The following is a 23,018-nucleotide window of genomic DNA, read 5'->3' on the forward strand; positions in this document are numbered from 1 at the left end:
TCTGTTGCATGTAGAACGGAAGTGGTTGTCAATCACGCGCATTCATAAGTGAGAATGATAATGAGGGTATCTGACTCATCACATTCATCATGTTCTTGGGTACGAATGAATATCTTGGAATAAGAATAAAAGAGGAATTGAATAAAAGAAAATAGAATTTCATTAATACTTGAGGTACAGCAGAGCTCCACACCCTTAATCTATGGTGTGCAGAAACTCCACCGTTGAAAACATAGTAAAAGAGGTTCAGGCATGGCCTAATGGCCAGCCCTCTCCATGATCAAGTGACCGAATATTCAAAGAGATTAAACTGTCAAAGATGTCTAATACAATAGATAAATGTCCTATATACTAGACTAGCTACTAGGGTTTACATGAGTAAGTAATTGATGCATAAATCCACTTCCGGGGCCCACTTGGTGTGTGCTTGGGCTGAGCTTGATCTATCCACGAGCTGAGGCTTCTCTTGGAGTTGAACTTCGAGTTATGACGTGTTTTGGGCGTTCAACTCCGGATCATGACGTTTTTCTGGCGTTTAACTCCAGACAGCAGCATGTACTTGGCATTCAACGCCAAGTTACGTCGTCATTCTTCGAATAAAGTATGGACTATTATATATTGCTGGAAAGCCCTGGATGTCTACTTTCCAACGCCGTTGAGAGCGCGCCAATTGGAGTTCTGTAGCTCCAGAAAATCCATTTCGAGTGCAGAGAGGTCAGAATCCAACAGCATCAGCAGTCCTTTGTCAGCCTTTTTCAGAGTTTTGCTCAAATCCCTCAATTTCAGTCAGAATTTACCTGAAATCACAGAAAAACACACAAACTCATAGTAAAGTCCAGAAATGTGAATTTAACATAAAAACTAAGGAAAACATCCCTAAAAGTAGCTTGAACTTAATAAAAACTACCTAAAAACAATGCCAAAAAGCGTATAAATTATCCGCTCATCAACACGCACCAAATAGAAAAGATCCAGAATCGAGGTGTAGCGCATTGCAGTGGCAACTCTTCACAGCGGCACCGCTGTGTCTTGCAGGCGATGGGGGAAAAATCGTCGGTAAAGATTTTCACAAAAATAAGTGCGTTGCAAGTACAGTTCTAAACCGACAATTAAACCCCAATCAAATTTAATTTGTTTGTCACTTAAGCAAACCCAATAAAATTAACCGAAGTATTAAACTTCGGGTTATCTCTCAAGGAATTGCAGGGAATTATTTTTAATATTGGTTATGGAAAAGTATCTTTTCGGGTTTTTGAAATAAGGAACAAGGAAATAAAATGGCAAGAAATTAGATTAATAACTAAGAAAACTTCTAACTAGGATTGAGAATTAGAAGTCATGTCCTCGTTATCGTCATCAATTGTGATGGTAATTGTATTTCGCTTTCACTTAGTTAACCTCTACAATGAAAGTAAGTCAAGTGAGCAAAATCAACTTAGGTTCACAAGTCCTAATCAAAGACTAGATTTAGTGAAGTCTAAGCCAATAAGCTATTTTCATAATCCTTCAACAAGAGAATTTGATAACTCTATAGTCTCAACTAATCAATCCAAGTCAAGAATATAAAAAGCTAATTTAAAATCCAACCAAGCATTTTATCAAACATTTGGAAGACATAACATAAAAACATATAAGAGTAACAAGGAATATTAAATTTAAACAACCAATTGCAAGCATCAATAACACAAATTAAAGAAAGCAACGATAACCATAGAAAACATAAATTGCATTAATATAGAAATTGAATATAACATCAAACATTCATAAACTAAATTGGCAAGATAAAGTAATCAACAAGGAAAATAAATAAACTAGAATGCTAGAACAAATAAAAGTAGAAGAGAAACTAAATTGAAATAAGATAGAATTCAGAATTTGAGAAGAACTAAAGCTAAAAATCTCGTGCTCCTCTCTCTCTAGAGAACTACATCTAAAACCTAATGTGTGAATAATGAATTTTCGTCTCCCTGATTCTCCCAATCTGCAGCCTCTAATTTGTGTTTTCGGGCTTGGAACTGGGCCAAAACCAGCCCAAAAATCACCCGCAACGTTTTTTGATATCTGCAGCATGTGACACTTTGTCACGCGTACGCGTCGTCCCACACGTATGCGTCGCTTGAATCCTGCGCCAGTCACGTGTACGCGTCATATCAGGCGTGCGTGTCGCTGCCAGCTTCCTAAAACTTCAATTTCTTGTGTTTCTTCCACTTTTGCATGCTTCCTTTCCATCCTCCAAGCCATTCCTGCCCTATAAACTCTGAAAACACTAAGCAAACATATCACGGCATCGAATGGTAATAAAAGATGATTAAAATTAGCTAATTTAAGGCAAAAGAAGCATGTTTTTACTCATAGTACAAAATTAGGAAAGAAAATGCAAAACATGCAAATTATATGAATAAGTGTGCGAATAATGGATAAAATCTACTAAATTAAGCACAAGATAAACCTTAAAAATGAAGTTTATCAGCATGCCTTTCTTTTGTTTCACCCTTTTTGCTCTGTGTTCTTGGTAAGAACAAAAACAAACCCTAAAATATTGAAACCAAATCAAGAAGAAAATGTATAATGTATACCATCTTAGAATTATAGTTACAAATGTCTATGAAGTGTTGTCTATTGCCATGATTTGTAACACATCACTCCCACTCCTTGTGTAATGCAATTTTGTTAAGAATCATTATAGGATTTGTTTAGTGTGACATCAATCATTTACACATTACCAGGACTCAACCTACCAACCTACCATGACTCTGAATAGATGACTCACTTCAACATGAGATGAATGATAAGATATCCACTCTACATGTACTTCCGGAACAGGTCACGACATGAGTATTGTAACAAGTCCTTGTAGACGATGCCAAATAATGTTTGAAGTATTTTTATCTTTGAAAAAATGATAACCACATTCTTAAAATTATATCCTATCATTGACCTATTACATGATATAAATTGTATTTTAGTTCTTGGTAAGTATCCTAATCATAGCTATATATATATGAGATAAAATAAACATTAAAATAATAAAACTAACCATAAAGTCGGCTGTACTCGGTATAGTGTCATGTCACATTCAGCCTATTGTTGTCTGGTTCACGTATATCTGTGCGTGCTATCTTCGTCTTACTCAATAATAGAAAAGATGAGAAAATGGTAGAAAAGTTGGAAATGGGACTTAAAAAATCGTTGTAAATGACATCTATACATCTATACACAGGCATTACCTAATCTTATCTCGTTTACCATGTAAACGATAAAAACGAGATACGTGTAAACTTATATCGTTTAAATTGTAAACGAGATTAGTAATTTTACGTACTTTTGTAATAATTTATAAAATTATTTATTTCAACAAATAAAAAATTTATTTAAATAAAAAATCCTGATAAGTTCTTAATAATAAATAAAAAAATAAAAATAAAATATTAGTTAAAAATAGAGTAAATAAAATAAAAAAATAGTGTATTTTATGGATTTCAATTGTTTACTAACTCTTTTCTTTTCTTTTCTTTTTGATACTAATTTTTTTTAAAAAAAAGTTGTATAGATAATTTTTATATATACTTTTTACTTTTTGATAAAAATAATTAACAATAAATAATTTTTGTTATTTAAAAAGAATAAATATGAGTGTACTACTTTTTAATTACTTAATTTAGTATTTTTATTATAAGATTATTTTTTATCTTTAAATTTTTGAAAAATTTAAGAAACTTAGGATACGAAATTTAAAATTAAAAAATAATTTAAAAAATTAATTGACTAAAAAATATTAGCTTTAATTAATTTTTAAAGAAAAAAATTAGTACAATTTCTATTTTTCCTTCACTCCTTGTCTGCATTTTCTTTTCTTTCTTTACACTATATTTGGTTTGATAGAAAATGAATTGAAAAAAAAATAAATGTAAAGAAAATAAATAAAAAATAATATTTTTTATTTGGTTATAAAAAAATAAAAATTTTTTTTTGTGTAAATTTCACTACAAAAATTTTCTTTCCATCACAAACAAAAAAACAAAAAAAACTATATTTTTGTATTTCCTATACTATCCTTAATTATATTATTATTAAAAATTATTAATGTAAATTTAATTTTAATATATTATTATAATAAAAATTTATATTAAAACATTATATGTATTAAATAAATAATTTAAATCAAATATATAAAATTATAATATTTTATAATATTTATAAAATATAATAAAACATAAATAAAAATATTTATACTTTATTTTATAATAAAAATATTAATATAATTTTATACTATTATAATTTTTTTTACTTTTCTTTCTATTCAAAAAAAAAAAATTCTTTTATTATTTTCTTATCATCTTTTTTATTCACACAAGTAATTCAACTTTTTCTTTCTTCTCCCTCTTCTTTCCAACATCCACACAAAGTGTTAGTGGTTCGTACTTCGTACACCAAGTCACTAACTAAGAAGGTACAATTACAACACATCACTTCAAACTTTGCCAAACACCACCACTGCCACCAGTTTGGCTCGCATTGCTCCAAATTCTCTACATTTTCTCTCTCTCTCTCTCTCTCTCTCTCTCTCTCTCTCCACAAGGGGAGACGGACCGCCATGGACGCCGCATCGACGCTCGTCTCCTGCCGAATCGATTCCTTCCCTCGCCGTCGCTCACTCTCACACCACCACCATTCGCCATCATGGAGCAGTAAGCTCCGTCCGCTTCGCCTCAACTCCAACCGTGTTTTCGTCGTCTCCGCGGAGGCTAAACAGGCTATAACCGCTCAATCAACCACCATCAACGATTCGTCGTCCAGGTCTCCTCCACTGAGCAGTGCAGTCAATGGTTCCTCATCTAGGTTTACTCCGACTGGCAGCACCGTCAACGGCGGATCAAAGGTGACACTTTTGATCCTGATCCTGATTTTCGTTTTTGTTTTTATTAATGTTTCCGTTTCTGTTTTCTTTTTTTTTTTTTGAAGATTTTGTCAAAGAAATAGTGAGATAAAGAACTTTGGATTGAAATCAGGATTTTTTTTAGGGGGAAAAAGTTGAAAATAGTGAAAATAATAAACTAAAATTCTGTTTTCTGTTTTATCTCTTCCTTAACAAAATACTGAAAGTAGAAAAATACTAAAAATGAAATAATTTTTTCGTTTTTGTTATTTAGTTCACAAAACCATGAAATCATGAACCAAGAGAAGTAATGCAGGAAATAAAAACATGAAAGCATGATTCAGTTATCTTTCTTTTTGCATGTCTTTTATTTCGATTGTTTGTTGAGTTGATGGAACGCGTGAGTTAACGACTTTGAGTGTGTGGGTTTTGTTGGATGGCAGAGAATTGGAGATGTTTCAAAGGAGATAAAGCGAATGAGAGCACAAATGGAAGAAGACGAACAGTTAGCGACTCTGATGAGAGGCCTTCGTGGACAGAACCTGAAGGACTCGTTGTTTGCTGCGGATGATGTTGAGCTACGTCTTGTTGAGGTGTTCAAAATTATCTGAATCTTATAGTATTTTATTTTATTATTATTATTATTTAAAATTTAGTGAACTTGTTTGTGATTACTAATTGACAGCAGTTATGGACTTATGGTGCATTAACATTAATACATTAGCATCAAACTGATATGTATTTGCTTTAAAAATTGTTTTATGATATATTTGGAGTTTATCTCTATGTTGGCTGTCATTCCTTTATGCTCATTTTCATTTTAGTGTTTAATTTTTCCGTTTTTCCTTTTTGGATAAAGTGTGTGCCTTTTGTTTTTTATAAACGAGTATCAGATTCGATTGTAATTGGAACTTTGTATTCTGTATTGGTGTAGGTGGATGAAAGTAGTGAGTTTTTGCCTTTAGTGTATGATCCCCCAAGTATTTCTGCATATTGGGGAAAACGTCCACGTGCTGTTGCTACGCGCATTGTGCAGTTACTTTCTGTTGCTGGAGGTTTCCTTTCGCGCATTGCTTCGGATGTGATTCAGAAGAAGGTTAAGGAGGTAATTCCTTAATATCCAGAAAGGCTTCATAGCTTACTCTTTATTCCAGAGTGTTTTATTCCACTCTCTCTTATTTTCTTTTATGTTTAGTTTTTTAAATAATAAAAACTAAGAAGTGTTCGCTTTTATGAAATGACTGAATGAGTTATTTTATAATTATTTTAACTTCATACAAAAGTAGTTTACTAGTTGGTACTGTAGAACCTAGGGCTTGAACATGTATCTCTGTGTGGGTATACGTGTCGCTTTCCATATATTCCTATCTACTTTTTACAATGCAACTTTTGAGTTTACATTGTGAATTTGTGATTATTCATTTTTGCTCTTTCCAATTTTCTATAACCAGAACGAAGTTGCTAGAGCAATTGAATTGCGTGAAATTGTTACATCTTTGGGTCCAGCGTACATAAAACTTGGGCAAGCGTTGAGCATTAGACCTGATATACTATCACCTGTAGCAATGACAGAACTGCAGAAACTTTGTGATAAAGTAAGCTTATTGCTCTCGCTCCCTTTGCTTTATTTCACCATTCTGCATAATCCATCTCTATGTGAGTCTGAGAAAAGTTCATAATTTGATATGCAGACAAGTGTGATTTATTGATTAATATATGTTTTTTCTCCATATACATAGTGTTCATTTTTCAATTTTGTTCAATATAAAAGCAAAACTTAATGTGGTCCATGTACACGCAATTGTTTATTAGTAATTCTTGTTGTGTGGTGCTGCTTTGAAGTTTTCAGCTTGGCATGAAGCTACTGTAAAGTGTTGGGACCAAATTAAAATTATTGTTGGGTTCAAAATAAATATATAAATAAATTTGGTCTGTCCCTGTAAGTGACACTCATTTTTTCTTAGTTGCTCCTTATATTTAACAATAAAGAAGTTTCACATTATCACAAATAGGAATCAAAATTATATTTCCTATTTATTTTAGAAAAATGAAACAGTTGCGCTGGTTGCATCTAATATTTATGTTCTATTTTCATAAGCAGTTTACTGGGCTGTTTTCTTTGTCTAAATTAGAATCATGACCCAACATACAAGAATTAATTTTGAAATTGTAAATAGTGAAAATTATTAGCAGTTACACAATGACATTATGATTTCTAATACTGAATTATTCCTTTTGCTAAGGTTTGTTTTCTTTTTTGATGGGGTTGTGGGGGAATTCTGTAAATGTCAAGGTTCCTTCATTTCCAGATGATATAGCTATGGCTCTAATTGAGGAGGAGCTTGGTCAACCATGGCAAAACATCTATTCTGAACTATCAACATCTCCCATTGCTGCTGGTAGCTCTCCAGACAACCAATTAGCTATAGTAATTTCATTGTAGAAAAAGTATAGTCTCTCTTTGCTAGTTTTTTAAGTTCATTTATCAGGAGGTATTAATTCTTTTGTTAAATCTTTGCAGCTTCTCTTGGACAGGTATATAAGGGCCGCCTAAAGGAAAACGGGGACTTGGTGGCTGTTAAAGTACAAAGACCTTTTGTTCTTGAGACAGTCACAATTGATTTATTCATTATTAGGAAGCTAGGTTTGGCTCTTCGAAAGTTTCCACAGGTAAGTTTAATTACTGTGAGGAGAGACTTGAAGTTGTATTTGTCAATTGAAATTGAATTAATTTGAACATTTAAATAGTGATGTTGGTAATGCAAGCTAATTGCTTATTACAAGTGTCCTCCATACCCAAAATAAACTTTTTTATAAGGTCCAAAACCAAAACACGGGTATTTTATAGAGAACAAAAATTTTATTTAAGCCTTTATTTTATTATTTTGTACATTATAGGTCTCAATAGACGTTGTTGGGTTGGTTGATGAGTGGGCTGCTCGATTCTTTGAAGAGCTAGACTATGTGAATGAAGGTGAAAATGGAAATCGTTTTGCTGAAATGATGAGGAAAGACCTACCACAGGTAAGGATGATTACTTGAAGTTAATTTTCGCCCACTCTCTATATTTTCCCCTTGTGTTTTATATATTAAAGAAAAATGAATTGCATATAAAACATGGTTGGTATTTCCACAATCTAAGTTTGGTTATGATTCAAGTATGATATATGGGTAAATCAGATGGTTGAATGAGAGGTAACCAGTCTTTTTTAATACAACAATTATTCTAGCTCATGAGACAAGATTGTCTCACGGAATGTAACACACTGCAGACCAAATGAAGTTCTATAGGTACCCAAGGACCAAGTAACACCCACTGAAACAACAAAAGGAAGGGGAATAAATATATTTAGATAGAAGACAATGCATTAGATTAATATGACTTGAAGACTGAATAAAAGAAACCCTTCTTGCCATCTAAGTTTCTAGTAAGTTTCTTACACTAGGGAAGAAACTTAAAGTTGTCTCCCTGAATGAGACCAAAGAGTACAAGGAGGTTATTTAAAATCTTAACTTTCCATTCTAGTAAAATATGAATGCATGTACTACAGAGTTTTGCTTTAATTTCCAAGTGACACTGTGCAATTAACTAAAAATGATAAAATAGCTATAAGAAAAGCATCCATGTGTATGCTTGATGGGGAGAATATTTAATTATTTCCTATGTTTTCCTAGAGATGTTTGAACTGTTTATGGATATGAAATGTGGATATAGCTATACATGCATACATGGTGGAATGCTGTAATGGGTAGATGATTCTTTTGGAGTTTTAGTCTGTTATTGTTTTCTCTGTGTGTAGTCTGCCATCTGAATTGAAGTTGTCTTTTATGTGTTGGCATAAAAGTTAACGATAGAAAGTAAGGCTGGGTTTTATCATATATCATAATAAATTCATAATGTGATTTTATTTGAGGATGTAATCCAAAACACTACCCTAATCACCAAAGCCCTAGACAGTGGATACATATATGCCTAACAAATGGGTGATCAAACTGAGAATGTAAGGTTAGATTTTTAGTTCATTAAGCCAAGATTTTTTGTAACTAAGATATTTTGGTACATTGTTTATATGTAGAATGTTTTCGTCAATATTTATTTACGTATAATGTTTCATAAATTTGAAGAAACACAATAAATGTGCCTATCTTCATAACAGGCTTGTCAAAAGTTTTATCATATGTGGGAGTTCTATCCGAATATTTTTTACATGAATGGTCACTAGATCTCGGCTACCTCTTCTGATAGTTCTAGTTTCAGGTTGTGATACCAAGAACCTATAATAAATATACATCAAGGAGGGTTCTTACTACAGAGTGGATTGACGGAGAGAAGTTGTCACAAAGCACGGAAAGCGACGTTGGAGAGCTAGTTAATGTTGGAGTCATCTGTTATCTAAAGCAGGTAGTTTCACTTTTTTTATTTTTATTTTTTTTATCTTTTTGGTTTAAAAAGAATTATAGAATGTTTTATTTTATTGCTTTTGATGTCAATTCCAATCATATTGTTTTATCTCTGAACCCTTCACTGAAAATAAAATATTTAATGTAAAAATTATGCATTAATGAACATGTGATTGTATAATAAAATGATGATGAAAATGTATGCGGTATAGTATTAGAAGAGTTCTTCTAGGAATCATTGATGTAAGTAATTACTGCATATTTATATCTTCATTTTTATTTTGTTTCAGCTGCTTGATACTGGATTTTTTCATGCTGATCCACACCCGGGAAATTTGATCCGCACTCCAGATGGAAAGCTCGCTATACTTGACTTTGGTAAGAATATTTTTTTTTGGGTATCTGAATATTGTATAGTTGTAGATTATTTTTCTCATAAGATGCCAATATTATAGACATAGGTGTGGCTTTTACTTTATGAAATATATGTTGAAAATGTGAACTAATTTGGCTTTAAGAACCACCACCGCAACAACAAGGCCTTGTTCCACACTAGGAGATATTGACTATATGGATCAAACAATGCCATTGTGTCTTGTCATGAATTATTTGTAAACTAAACATATTTATGCTTAATTCTCTTTGATAAGCTCATTATGGAGTTCTATTTCTCATATTACTGTTGCAGAACCAATTTTCCTCAGACCTCCATGTTATAGGACACTATGTTATAATTTGATTTACGTAACTAATTCAAGATCATTTTGAGAATTTAAAGATGGAATAGTGAGAATAGTATTTTTCCGTATCATACATATTAATATTTTTTTTTTTTGGAGAAAGGGGGATGGTCGATGTTCTTGTTAAGGGTATGTTTGGGTGGGGAGGTAAGTGGAGCCACTAATGTGGTAATGAAGCTTTCTTTTCTTAATCATAGCTTTTTTTGGTTTCTCACCTGAATATTATAGCTATGATGTAATTGGAATAATTTTTAAACGTGTATCTCTTGTTCCATGGTTCATTATATTGCCTTAATCCTTCATGCTACTCTTTATATATGCAAGTAGATGTTTCAATATGTGAATCATTGTGGTAAATGATCAAATTATTTTCTTGTACCTAGGGCTTGTTACAAAATTGACTGATGATCAAAAGTATGGAATGATTGAAGCAATTTCTCATCTCATCCATCGGGATTACCCAGCTATAGTTAAAGACTTTGTTAAACTCGGTTTCATTCCTGATGGCGTCAATTTGGAGCCAATCTTGCCAGTTTTAGCCAAGGTCTTCGATCAGGCCTTAGAAGGTGGAGGAGCAAAGAACATCAATTTTCAAGAGCTTGCATCAGATTTGGCTCAGATTACCTTTGATTATCCATTTAGGATACCCCCATACTTTGCCCTGATAATTAGGGCTATTGGGGTGCTAGAGGGGATTGCCTTAGTAGGAAATTCGGATTTTGCCATTGTTGATGAGGCCTATCCTTATATTGCTCAGGTATAATCTTCTGCTTAGTGACTGTTTTGAAATAAAGGGTGGATATCTTTTCCATTTGCATGTGTCCTAGTTCTAGAGCACTCACAAATTTCGAGTGGAGCACATTGAAGGAATGATTATGTTAATATTATGGAATTCATCGAATTTTATTTCGTTACAACTTACAACCATCATGCATGGAAGTTATTTACTGAAACAAAATTGGAATTTGACAGTTTAATTCATAGCTTTGAATGCTAAACCAATAGGATTTTCTGTTACTGGTGACCTAGCTTGTCCTATTGCTACACCAGATTCTTCTGATTAATCTATACTGATGTCCATCGTTTCATTGATAGAGGCTCCTTACGGATGAATCCCCTCGGCTAAGGAATGCTTTACGTTACACTATATATGGTAAATCTGGAGTTTTTGATGCTGAAAGATTTATTGATGTCATGCAAGCCTTTGAGAATTTTATTACTGCTGCCAAAAGTGGGGGTGGAGAGAGTCTGAATGGGGAAATGGCTGAACTTGGGGTGCTTACTAGTCAATCACAGTATCTCTTGCCCGGTTTCCAGTCTGCAATTCCTCAATCGCAGCAGCCACTGCAAACAAGGGCTGCTTTGGCCTTTTTGCTGTCTGATAGGGGAAACTTTTTCCGAGAATTTCTTCTGGATGAGGTACTCTCTCTATAAGTATTTAAGAAGTTTTTGTTATAACTTCTATCTTATAACTTCTTATAACTTCAAATGACTTTTTAAGATGCAAATTGATTTAATTATTCTTTGCATTTTAGAGCCAAGTAGGCAAGTACCAAATATCCGTTCCTATCTCGACCATGTTTATTAAACAAGTACGCGAAAGGGCGTGATATACAAATTACTTGAAATTAATAGTATTGGATGTATTAAGTTGTTGCATATCTTTGTATAACTGGCGGAAATCAAGGGAGCTAAATGGTAGAAATCATCAGACGATTTTGCAGATAGGTTTCATGTTATTTCTCTATGCTTAAAAGATATTTCTTCTAGGGAAGAAATAATTATTTCCAAACATATGATTCCTTAGGCCATTTGATAAATGAATTCAAAACAAATGAAACTAGATTATTAATAGGCTCGTTAACTTTTAGCAAAGGTCAGCTAACCTGTCGTATATCAATGTCTTACCAAGCCTCTTGTGGTCTTTCAGTATGGTACAAGTTTTAGATTAGTAATGACAAGGGTCCATCTGGTGCCCAGTTGCCTCGTTATAATTTTCATCAGGGGAACGAACCTCTGTTGTTTAAATAGATACAGTTTCTATCCAAAATTTAATAAAAAAGAAAAATAAAATACCAATTACATGGATAGTTACTTGGAAAAAGGGGCATGTTAGAATATGTGTGAATAAATGAGTTATGATATTATATCCTTATAGGATCCGTTACGATACGGTAGTTAACTGTGTATATCCTGTGATTATGTATTGAATCCCCTTTCTCTCATCTCACATTAAACAGGACAAAAAGTCAACACTTGAATGCATTGAATCTGTAAATATTGCAAAATATATAATTTGATTGTGCAAAGCTTATGCTTGCTTAGTTAAATCTAATTAGCATTTTAATTGATGATGACAAATTTATGTTTAATGAAACATTAGCAGGGCTCTTAATCCCTGGATGTAATCTCGTGTAGTCGTAACTATCTATTATAATATATAAAAGGAGAGACCAAAGTAGTGTTTAAGAAGCTAATGATACCAAAGATTTTACATTTTCTATGAATTTGCCATGTCAACGCTAAACTTAGTTTGTTGCAACATAGAGAAAAGAATCTATCTATATAATCACATTTAGAATATCATAGTAAAAGGCATTTATGCAACTAACCTATCATCAATTTTATAATTTCTCACATTAATTTCTTCAATTATATGAAAGAAATTATATTATAGAAGATATTAGTTCATATCAAAGGTCTAAGTTCTAATATTGCATGTTCTATTTGTTGAGTAAATTTTATATACATATGAAAATTATATGAAAGAAGAAAGCAAAGTAGTACTAAAGTAAGCAAATGATACTTAAGCTTTATGTAACCAACCTATCATCAATTTCATAATTTCTCACATTAAATTCTTCAGATAAGAGGAAATCAATAAATGTTTAAATAGTTGACCTGAAACTCTGCAAATAGCTGAACTTGAAAATGAAATAAAAATAATTAGTTATGACTTTATTTTTTATTATGCTTGAAATCTTGTTTTATTGATGTTCCTCTCCTCCTGCTCAATTTGATTTGTCATTGTTAGACCCTTTTCTGTAACTTTATTCTGGTTCATTGGCTGCAATGCATCCAGATGATTGATTTTTGCTCGGCAGTGGCTAGTGTTGAATAACATCCCTTATACATAATAAATACTTGATAGGAGTCAAGTAGCCAACTTGGATCATCAATTCCTCTTACCCTGAACTAAAAGAGGCTTCTTCTTGTCCAAAAGGCTTATATAGTGTTTTCATCTCATTTACATTTATTTTTCATATCATACTGTTTTTTAGGTGATTCATTGCATATTGTTTGTCAGTGCCATGATGAACTATTTGCTATATTTTGTGAAATTTGTCATATTTATGGGTAGTTTGAATCAGTGCTACTTTCTGACTTCTGTGCATTTGGTGATCCACGTTATTGCCTGTGAATGCAGATTGTCAAAGGCATTGATGCACTTACAAGAGAACAACTCGTAAGAATAATATCCCCACTCGGATTTCAGAATGCGGCCCCGGTTTTCAGTATGGTACCTACCATTGGACCCTTTAAGACGACAGCACTTATACCCACCATAACCGAAGAGGATGAAGTCATACTGAATAATGTCCAGAAAGTGGTGGAGTTCTTGACTGCTGGAAGCTCACTATCAAGGACGTCTGGTCAGGTAATGAATAATGAATTTCACTATCGAGAACTTTGTTGTGAGCCTTTCTCTTTTTCTCTCTTAATAGACAAGTATATTGTTTTTCAAAAATGTTATCAACACTATAAATCAGCCACCAAATAAGTCATTACGTATTTGTGTATATTTAGGGTCTCATTCACATTTTTTTAACAGTGATTTTGACCAAAATAATCAAACTTCTCACCGGAAAAATAAACTTTTTTGTAGCTGAATATTCAAACTTCTTTCACAATAGCATAATCAAACTTTTTCTGAACACTAATCAGCAACCATTATACTTTTAGACTTTTTATTCATATGTTGATTATGAATATAAATCTACTTAATTATATTATTTATTAAATTTGATTATAGATATGAATATATAGTCATTTCGTATTCTTATGTATTCCTATACGGGTGGGTGGATGGCTGATTGATGGTTGATTTTTTGTTTATAGATAGCATTGATTTTTCCCTCAACTAAAAATGGTCCAAAGCATGTTTAGAGCTTGGATTACCAATTGAATGCGCCCATATTCCATTATGATGAATCAAAATCTAAATCAATTATGTAGTTTTTTAGATGATTGGTTTTACCCCTAACCAAGACTTCATAATTGATTATGGGTCCAAAATCAATTATATGACACGCAAGTTTTCACTTTTCCAATTTAGTTATTGATTATGGGTGTCAATATATTTAAAAAAGAAAATGATCAAATAGATTTAGTTACCAATTCGGTACTTGAAAGATTCGGACGCTGACAAAAAGGTTTCTGAAAGATGTTATTGATAAAATAACCCCTAAATGATTTGAAAATGCGACAAAAATAACCAATAAATATTATATTTTTTATAAGTGATAAAAAAAACTTTCGTATTTGGCAAACGATTTATCCATTTGATCCGAATTTTTGCGGCAACATTTGAATAAATATGTAGAAGGTGTACAAAAAATTCGGAGCGAAAAAATTTGATCTTTAGATTTTTGTTTTTATTTTTCAAAAGAAAAGGTCATTCACAATAAACTTTTTTTAAAAAAATTCATTTAACACAAAATTACCAAATTTTAAGGATGAAAATTTTTTCTAATAATATTTGCAAAACATTACATCAAAATCTGATTCTAAAGTCGTTTTTTAGAATATATATTGAATTTCTAGGTTTTTGTCGTGTTTTTAAACCTTTCAGGAACTTATCATTAGCATCTTTTGGGGTTATTTTTGTCAGTGTTGTAAACTTTCGGCTACCATTTTGATAGTTTACTCTTGTTAAATATAAATCACTTTACTTCAAAATCAATTCTCAAAAAGTTAAATGAAACACAATTTTTTCTCACTTTTGGTGTCTAACACAATCAATTTAATTATTCATTGTCTTTTTTGTTTTGGGGAATGGCAACAGGTACTCAATGTCCCTCAGATTATCCAAGACCTGCTCCCTGTGTTGCCCGGCATCTCGGCTAAAGTGCTTCCTGAAATTGTTAGCAGATCATCTTCTCGGGTATTAGCACGAGTGATACGTGATTCCTTTTTGTAAGAGAACTCTATCAACCTCACCTTAAGGCCCCACAATTGTGTATATTATGACAGAATGTACAAACAACTATACGTGTCTATAAGTAACCCAATATTTCATATATCTCTTGCTCTTGGTTGCTGAAAGCTATTTGTAAGACACTCACCAAATCTTCTATACTGAATCATTTTTAATATATAGATAGGGGAAGCATCCCACATAGTTCTCATGATAGAAATCATAGAATGATAGGCTGCAAGATTTATTACTAAGTGTATCGAGGTACCCACAACTAGAATCAAAATTTGAAAGGGTACTATCTATCTGTAATTATTCGTTTGTATCTTCTATTCTGTATCATATTGTACTCCATCATTAGTGGAAAGTGTATTTCATCTCTAGCTGCCAGGTGTCGATGATAAATTAGCTTTTCAATCACTTTTAGACTTGTAAATCTAATATCGTATTGTAGTTGAATTTATTTAACAATCCTGCTACAATAGTATTTCTGTCGACTCTTATTTATAACTGTTTAATGGAAGTATCTTTGTAAATGTATCTAATAAAAATGTCTTTTTTATAACTTTGTCTAATGAAAATATCTTTATATATGTATTTTTTGGATGTCTCTTCTTATATTTGTGTTTAAAATATAATAATTAATTATTATTAGCAATAAATTGGCAGATAATATATTAATACTTTATATTTTTCTTTTATTTAAATGCATTAATAATTTTGGAGCTGCTAAATAATATCCAAATTCAAAAATACTAAGTATATATCAAAATTAGTTGTCATATATTTGTGTATAAGTATATTTGTAATTAAATTTATTTTAAATATATATTTTATATTTTATTGTATATTTTATATTAGTAATTGATTTTGGTGTATATTAATACATGAATGATCCCAATTATGGTAAAATTCCTAGTGAACTTATATTTAAAGCTGGGATGGAATCATCTAATATTAAATTATTTAGATTATTGAGTTAATTTTTAAAGGAGGAATCAAATCGAGTTCATTTCATTGTAGATTTAACATTTCACGATTTTTCTCATTTTCATCTCCTTCACAATTATTTTTTGATTTTCATCCTGGTGTTCCATCATTCTTCTTGCTGTGATAATTCTGTCTCTTTACTTGATAAGCACGCGTTTGCTTCTTCATCTTTGTTCTTGTTAGAAGCATGTAGTTCTGATCACGAGTTCTGAGAAGCTGTCTAGAATTGCTTTCATTCTTCAAAGATTCATAGCGAATTTAGTTACTTCATCTTTCTTTTCCACGATTCCAGATCCGTTTTTCCTTTTTTCATCTAATTAACCTAATTTGTTACTCGTCACTCAGCAACTTGCTGAAAACAATTATCATTCATGGAGTTATGTAATGCAAAAGGCTCTCAATGCCAAGTGAAAACTTGGATTCATCACCGGTTCGATTCCAAACCAGATTCGGACATTGAGCCAGAAAAATTTGAGAATTACCAATGTGTCAGCGATGTGGTAAGTACGTGGATTCTTAATTCGGTTTCCAAAGAGATTGCAACATCTCTAGCTTACACAGATTCTACTCAAGAACTGTGGAATGACCTCAAAGAATGATTTCAACATGGTAATGACTTCCTCAAAGAACGAATTCAACATGGTAATGACCTGCGTGTGTTCGAGTTGAAGTGCGAATTAATGAATCTTCACCAAGGAGCTCTATCAATTTCTCGGTACTTTATCAAGATTAAAGTTCTTTGGGAAGAACTGAACTCATATCGACTTGTACAGTGTAACTGTGAAGATGCTCGTGCATTCCAAGAGTTCCTCCAAGTTGAGTATGTGCACTGTTTCTTGATGGGTTTTAGATGAATCCTACTCTCAAATTCGTGGCCAGATCCTTCTCATAGATCCTCTACGCAATTAACATCTCAAGAAGAAAAGTATCGAGCTATTGGAGCTTCCTCCTCTCAAAACCAGGTAGCTTTCTTTGCCAGAAACACACAATCTCTTCAGACTCAAGGCAGAGGCAGAGGTTTAATGCGAAAAGATAAGCCTTTGTGCTTTCATTGTGGACTCTATGGACATTTGGATTTCCACCAAACTATGGCAAAGGAAGAGGAGTGAAACCTTTTATACATCATGTTTCAACACCTCAGAGTCAAGATCAAGATATCAATTCAGCCATACAACTTTCTCCTACATAGAACCAACAACTTCTTAGTTTGTTGAATAATCCGAATATTCAAGAGATTTCATTAAATGCCTTTATAGAGATCAGCACCCCATCAGGTATTGTTCTCAACACCTCAATATCAAGGTCAAATTTATCCAAAGATGCTTGGATTCTAGACAGTTGAGCAGCCATTCACATTGCATGTGATTTGTCGTTTTCTCTTTAAATTGTTCTATATGTATGTACCAGCTTTTTGTGTAAATTTACTATCAGTTTCAGCTTTCTTATCCAACACTACACTCACTGTAACTATTGGCTCAAGATACTGTAACTATTGGCTCAAGATACTTCACTGTTCAGGACAACTCCACATTGAAGAGGATTGGAAAGAGTGATTTGTGTAAGATTCCGTATTTTTAAAAATTAAATATTAAGTTATTTATAATTTATTATATTTGTTGATGATTTATTTAAAGAGAATTTTTTTCTAAAAATAATTAAATTAAATTTTTATAATACTTTGAGTGTAAAATTTATTAGGATTTATAAAATTTTTTAAATAATTAAGTATTTTCATATTAGGGATTTAAAATTTTAATAATTAACAATAATAAAAGTTTTATACAATTAAATTGAATAATTAAAAGTTTTGATTAATTTTATGAAGTAAAAGAAAATTTATTTATTTATCTCTAATTTTAAATTAGAATACTTAATCAAAAAAATAATTTGTAAGTTAAAAAATAAATAATATTTTTAAAGTTAATTATATTAGATTAAATTTGATTTTTAATTAATACCCTACCTAAATCTTAATTCTCAAATCAAAATCCTAAATCTCCAAAACACAACCCTAATCCCACCACCATCCCCTTTCCAAATACACACGCACACAACTCACAAACACACACAACACAACACAGCACACGCCAACACACCTACACCAGAGGAAAGCCTGAGAGAGAGCGAGAGAACTGGAGAAGAAGTAGCGCCAGTGAGAAACTTGCACCGCCACCGCACCGCGCCATACCCTAGAGCTTGCCGTCGAACCACACGTCGCTGCCATCCTTGTGTTGCCGTCAGGTCGGACCTAGAGGGAGAAGAGGAGCCGTTGCTAACAATGCCGAAAACGTGAGTTTAGAGAACGGAAGGGAGCCGTTGCTGCTGCCGTTGAGCTAAGTTTCGACGCCATCCATGGAGCTACGAGGATGCGTCACCGTCGTTGAGGAGAGAAGGTCACGTGGAGGAGGGAAAGCCGCTAGAGCTTCGTTGCTGCCGCCGTTATTTCGCCGTGGCCGTATAGAACACATGCAAGGAGAGGGAGGAGTTGTCAGAGGCCGCCGTCGCCGCTGTCTGGGTTGCGGTGGTCAAAGTTGTCGTTGATAGAGTTCATCGGAGCTACCCCCGCTCTGTTGTTGGTTCCTTTTTATTACAGTAATTGTATTTTGTTTCGGAACCCTTGAAAATTAGTATTCTATTATGTTTGGTTAGAGATTCTTAGATTTTGGTAACATAGGATCACATTTCGGTCAGTGTATGTTTTGATTAAAGTTGTCGTTGTTGCTGCAAAAGTAGGACAGAGCTGTGGTTGCGGCTATCACTGCTGCGGGCGGGGAGAAAATCGGGTTTCAACTATTTAAGGTAGGACGCTAATCCCTCGATTCATTCTCCTGTATTCTTTGTGAATTGTATTTTGTGGGATGTGGAGAAGACGGTAGGACGCTAATCCCTTGATTCATTCCCCCACATTCTTTGTGGTTTGTGTTTTGTAGGATGTGAAAAAGGTGGTAGGGCACTAATTCCTCGACCAATATGGCACGACCTCACTAGGGGAAGGTGGTAGGGCATTAATTCTCCGATTTATTCCCCCTAGTATTTGCCTCCAGGAGAAGGTGGTAGGGTACTAATCCCCCGATCTTATGCCTCTTGGAAATGCGCAGGCGAAAGATGGAATTCGAGTTAGCTACCGGATGTGTTAAATTCTAACAGTATAACCGACACGTGAGCTCATGGCCAGTAGGACAGACATGCATCATGTTATATATTGTTTGCTTTTTTGGGTGTGTTTAAGTGTTTTGATTTGCCTATCTAATGAATTCTATTTAACTGGTAACTGCGATACTTGCTGTAACTGTTCTTTAAATGTATTTGCTTTATATTTGTTTGTGCTTGTGATTGATTTCTATTGTGAAGTATTGGTAGTAGATTGATAATAGCGGTGAAATGTATAGAATGTTATTTTGTGTGAAATTTTATAAGAAAAGTATAAGTTTTTGATTTGGATAATGAATTAACATTCACTGCGACCGAAAATAGTTTTATTTAAAATATTTTCTTATAACAATTCTTAAAAATCCTCTACTGAGAACCAGCGAGGACAATGTTCTCACCCCCTACGGACTTCTCTTTTTAGGACGGACGAGGAAGCTGGGGAAATTTTTGCTAAGTCTTTAGTTGTACTATTTTTTTTAATTGTGTATAAGTCATAGTTTTTCCCTCGCCCTTGTCATTATAACTGTGTAAGAGAGATATGAGTTGTATGATTAGTATGTATATAATATGTATAAGTTACGTGTATAAGAAATTTTATATATATGTATATGCACATTTGTTTTCAAATAAAAAGAACTTTCGATTTCTCAAAGATATAGCGATACGATTTCGCATTAAAGGCTCATATCTTATTATTAAATATATGGAGATTGTCATAATATTCTCACTATTAGAATGGCACAGCCAAAAGCATGACAATCTGACAGGGAGGGTGTTACAATTTGCATCAAGGACTATACATCCTAAAAGTATCATCCCCAACATATTGCTCAAAGTTGGTAAAATCACCAAATCTTTCATGTTCTAATTCTGATATTTTATCAATAAATTTGTGCAGTTCACAATTGTGGAACACTCTCTTAAGTCATGTTTCATCTAAAATTCTGCATCATTTAGATAATACTCTCCATTTAAAAATAAAGCTGATTGCAGTGGTTGTGAGATATGCCCACTTACAAAGTTTCGGAAACTTCCTTTTGATTCCTACAATAATTTGTCTTCAAATTTCTTTGACCTTGTTCATTATGATGTATGAGGACTTTATCAAGTTCTAACTTATAATAGAAAAAGATTTTTCTTGACCGTTGTTGATGATGCCACAAGATTTTATTAGATTTATCTACTAACTAATAAATCAGAGGCTACAACTTGTTTAAAGAATTTTTATTCCTTAATAAAAACTTAGTTTAACATCAAGATTAATTGTTTCAGGTTGGACAATGCAAAAGAACTTGCACTCGTAGATTTCTTGCAACAAAAGGGAGTTCTCCACTAATTCTCATGTCCATATAGACTATAACAAAATGCCGTGGTAGAAATGAAAATACTAACACCTTCTTAATATGGCTCGAGCTCTCTATTTTCAAGCTAAACTACCTACCCATCTCTTTTTGGGGAGAGTGCATCACCACTGCTGCTTTGCTTATCAATAGAACCCCAAATCCTTTACTAAACCTGAAGTCTCCTTTCGAACTACTATTCAACAAAGCTTCCAACTATCATAGTTTGAGAAACTTTGGCTGTTTAGCCTATGCAGCGACTAATTCAAGTTCCAGAACCAAGTTTTGCTACCGGGCAGTCCCATCAATCTTCCTTGGATATCCCCTTGGATACAAGGGGTTACAAATTATACAACCTCAATACCAAACAATTTTTAGTCTATAGAGATATTATTTTCCATGAACATGTCATGCCCTTCAGTAATTTTCCACACCTCCAGCCCCACATTGATTTGTTTGCAGATTTTGTTCTACCTGCTCCAGCACAAAACCATACTCCCTTTAGCATAAGACCCTACGCTTAAAGATTCCTTTACAATTCCAGCGCCTACCTAAACTTTTATAGCACCAGTGGCCCAAAATCCTCTAGAAACTATTACCCTCTAGCATACCTCGCTGACTATTTATGCCTTACCAACACACCTTACCCTCTTTCCAATTTCATCACTAACTATAGGCTTAGTTCAAATTATCACCACTTTCTTACCTAAGCTAATGCCATATTTAAACCACAATTTTATCATCAAGCATTGCACTTCCCTAAATGGAGGCAAGCCATGCAAGATGAATTAGATGCACTTGAGGCCAACAATACATGGGAAATGCTACGTCTACCCAAAGGTGAATGTGCAATTGGTTGTAGATGGGTTTATAAGGCTAAAATTAAAGCTGATAGGTCTCTTGAGAGATACAAGGCATGGTTGGTTACAAAAGGATACACCCAACAAGTTGGGTTAGATTTCAGAGATATTTTCAATCCTATGGCAAAAATAACAATAGTGAGACTCCTACTTACTGTTGCTACTGTAAAGAATTGGATCCTACTTTAGTTGGACATTAACAATGCCTTCGTCAATGGCGATTGATTGAGGAACTATATATGGACTTGCCTCTCAGCCATCCACAGTGAAATCAAGGTTTGGTTTGCAAGCTAAGTAGATCCCTTTATGGTTTAAGACAGGCTTCAAGGCAATGGCTTTCAAAATTTTGTACAACCTTGACTGATCATAACTTCAAGCAATGTAAACAAGAATACTCTCTTTTTTCTATTGAAAGTGATGATTCAACTACATTCTTGATCGTATATGTTGATGATATCATCATAGCTGGGCCAACACAAGCATCGGTGAATGCAGTGAAGGATAGTCTTCAAGCTATCTTCAACTTAAAGATCTTGGATGACCTTAAATTTTTCTTGGGCTTGGAGTTGGCAAGATCAAAGAAAGATATCTCTTTATCTCAAAGAAAATTTGAGGAGGAATCTTATGGTGGGAAAACACAAGCACAAGAGTCTGAATCGCCTAACCCTGTACAAGCTGTTGTTCCTACACCAACGGGAGACAACAGAAAGAGAAGAGCTATAATAGCTACACAAATTGGAAGTTACTTTAAAGAAAGGACTACTCCAGGATCTCAACCGACTTTAAAAAGTGTTTTGGCTAGTAAAAAAATTGTGCACAAGAATAAGTTGGGACTTGCCAAATGGATTGTTGATGCACACATTCCTTTCAATGCAATTCAAACACCTTACTTTCAACCTGCATTGGATGGTATTGCTGCAATTGGATCTGGTTTCAAGAGACTGTCATATGATGAAATGAGAGTTTATTTGCTAGTCTATCTTAAGAGAGAGTGTCAGTTGCTTGTTGAAAAGTATAGAAGCTCATGGAAAAGTACCAGTTGTACGCTGATGGCAGATGGGTGGACTGATCCAAGGCAACGAACTTTAATTAACTTTCTAGTTTATTGTCCTGCTAGTATGTCATTTGTTAAGTCTGTTGATGCGATAAAAACTACCGATGCCTTGTTTAATTTGTTTGTTGATGTTATTGAGTGGGTTGGGCCTAGTAACATTGTGCATGTGGTCACTGATATTGCTGCTAATTATGTATTTGCTGGAAAACTCATTCATGAAAAAATATCCAAACAATTTTTTGCCTCCTTGTGCTGTCCATTGTATCAATCTTATTTTGAAAGATATTGCAAGTATTCCTCACATAACTGACCTTGCTTCCCGTGCTTCAAAAGTGACTGTGTTTGTTTACAACCATATAATTTTCTTGTCTTGGCTTAGAAAAAGAAAAAGTTAATTAGAAAGAAATTGT

The 23,018-nt window shown here is 33.3% G+C and overlaps 1 protein-coding gene across 1 annotated transcript; it reads left to right on the top strand.

Moving 5' to 3' along the window:
- Window positions 1-4,465: 4,465 nt before the first annotated feature.
- On the top strand, window positions 4,466-15,597 carry LOC130935376 (uncharacterized). Its single transcript, XM_057865089.1, has 13 exons — window positions 4,466-4,879; window positions 5,320-5,469; window positions 5,811-5,981; window positions 6,328-6,471; window positions 7,170-7,275; window positions 7,398-7,546; window positions 7,775-7,900; window positions 9,135-9,278; window positions 9,568-9,655; window positions 10,401-10,774; window positions 11,113-11,436; window positions 13,445-13,675; window positions 15,083-15,597. Exons 1-13 carry the CDS (start codon window positions 4,595-4,597, stop codon window positions 15,215-15,217), a joined length of 2,427 nt encoding a protein of 808 aa, XP_057721072.1. The 5' UTR covers window positions 4,466-4,594; the 3' UTR covers window positions 15,218-15,597.
- Window positions 15,598-23,018: the final 7,421 nt, after the last annotated feature.

Source organism: Arachis stenosperma, chromosome 6 (assembly GCF_014773155.1).
Source record: "Arachis stenosperma cultivar V10309 chromosome 6, arast.V10309.gnm1.PFL2, whole genome shotgun sequence".
Lineage (NCBI taxonomy): Eukaryota > Viridiplantae > Streptophyta > Magnoliopsida > Fabales > Fabaceae > Arachis > Arachis stenosperma.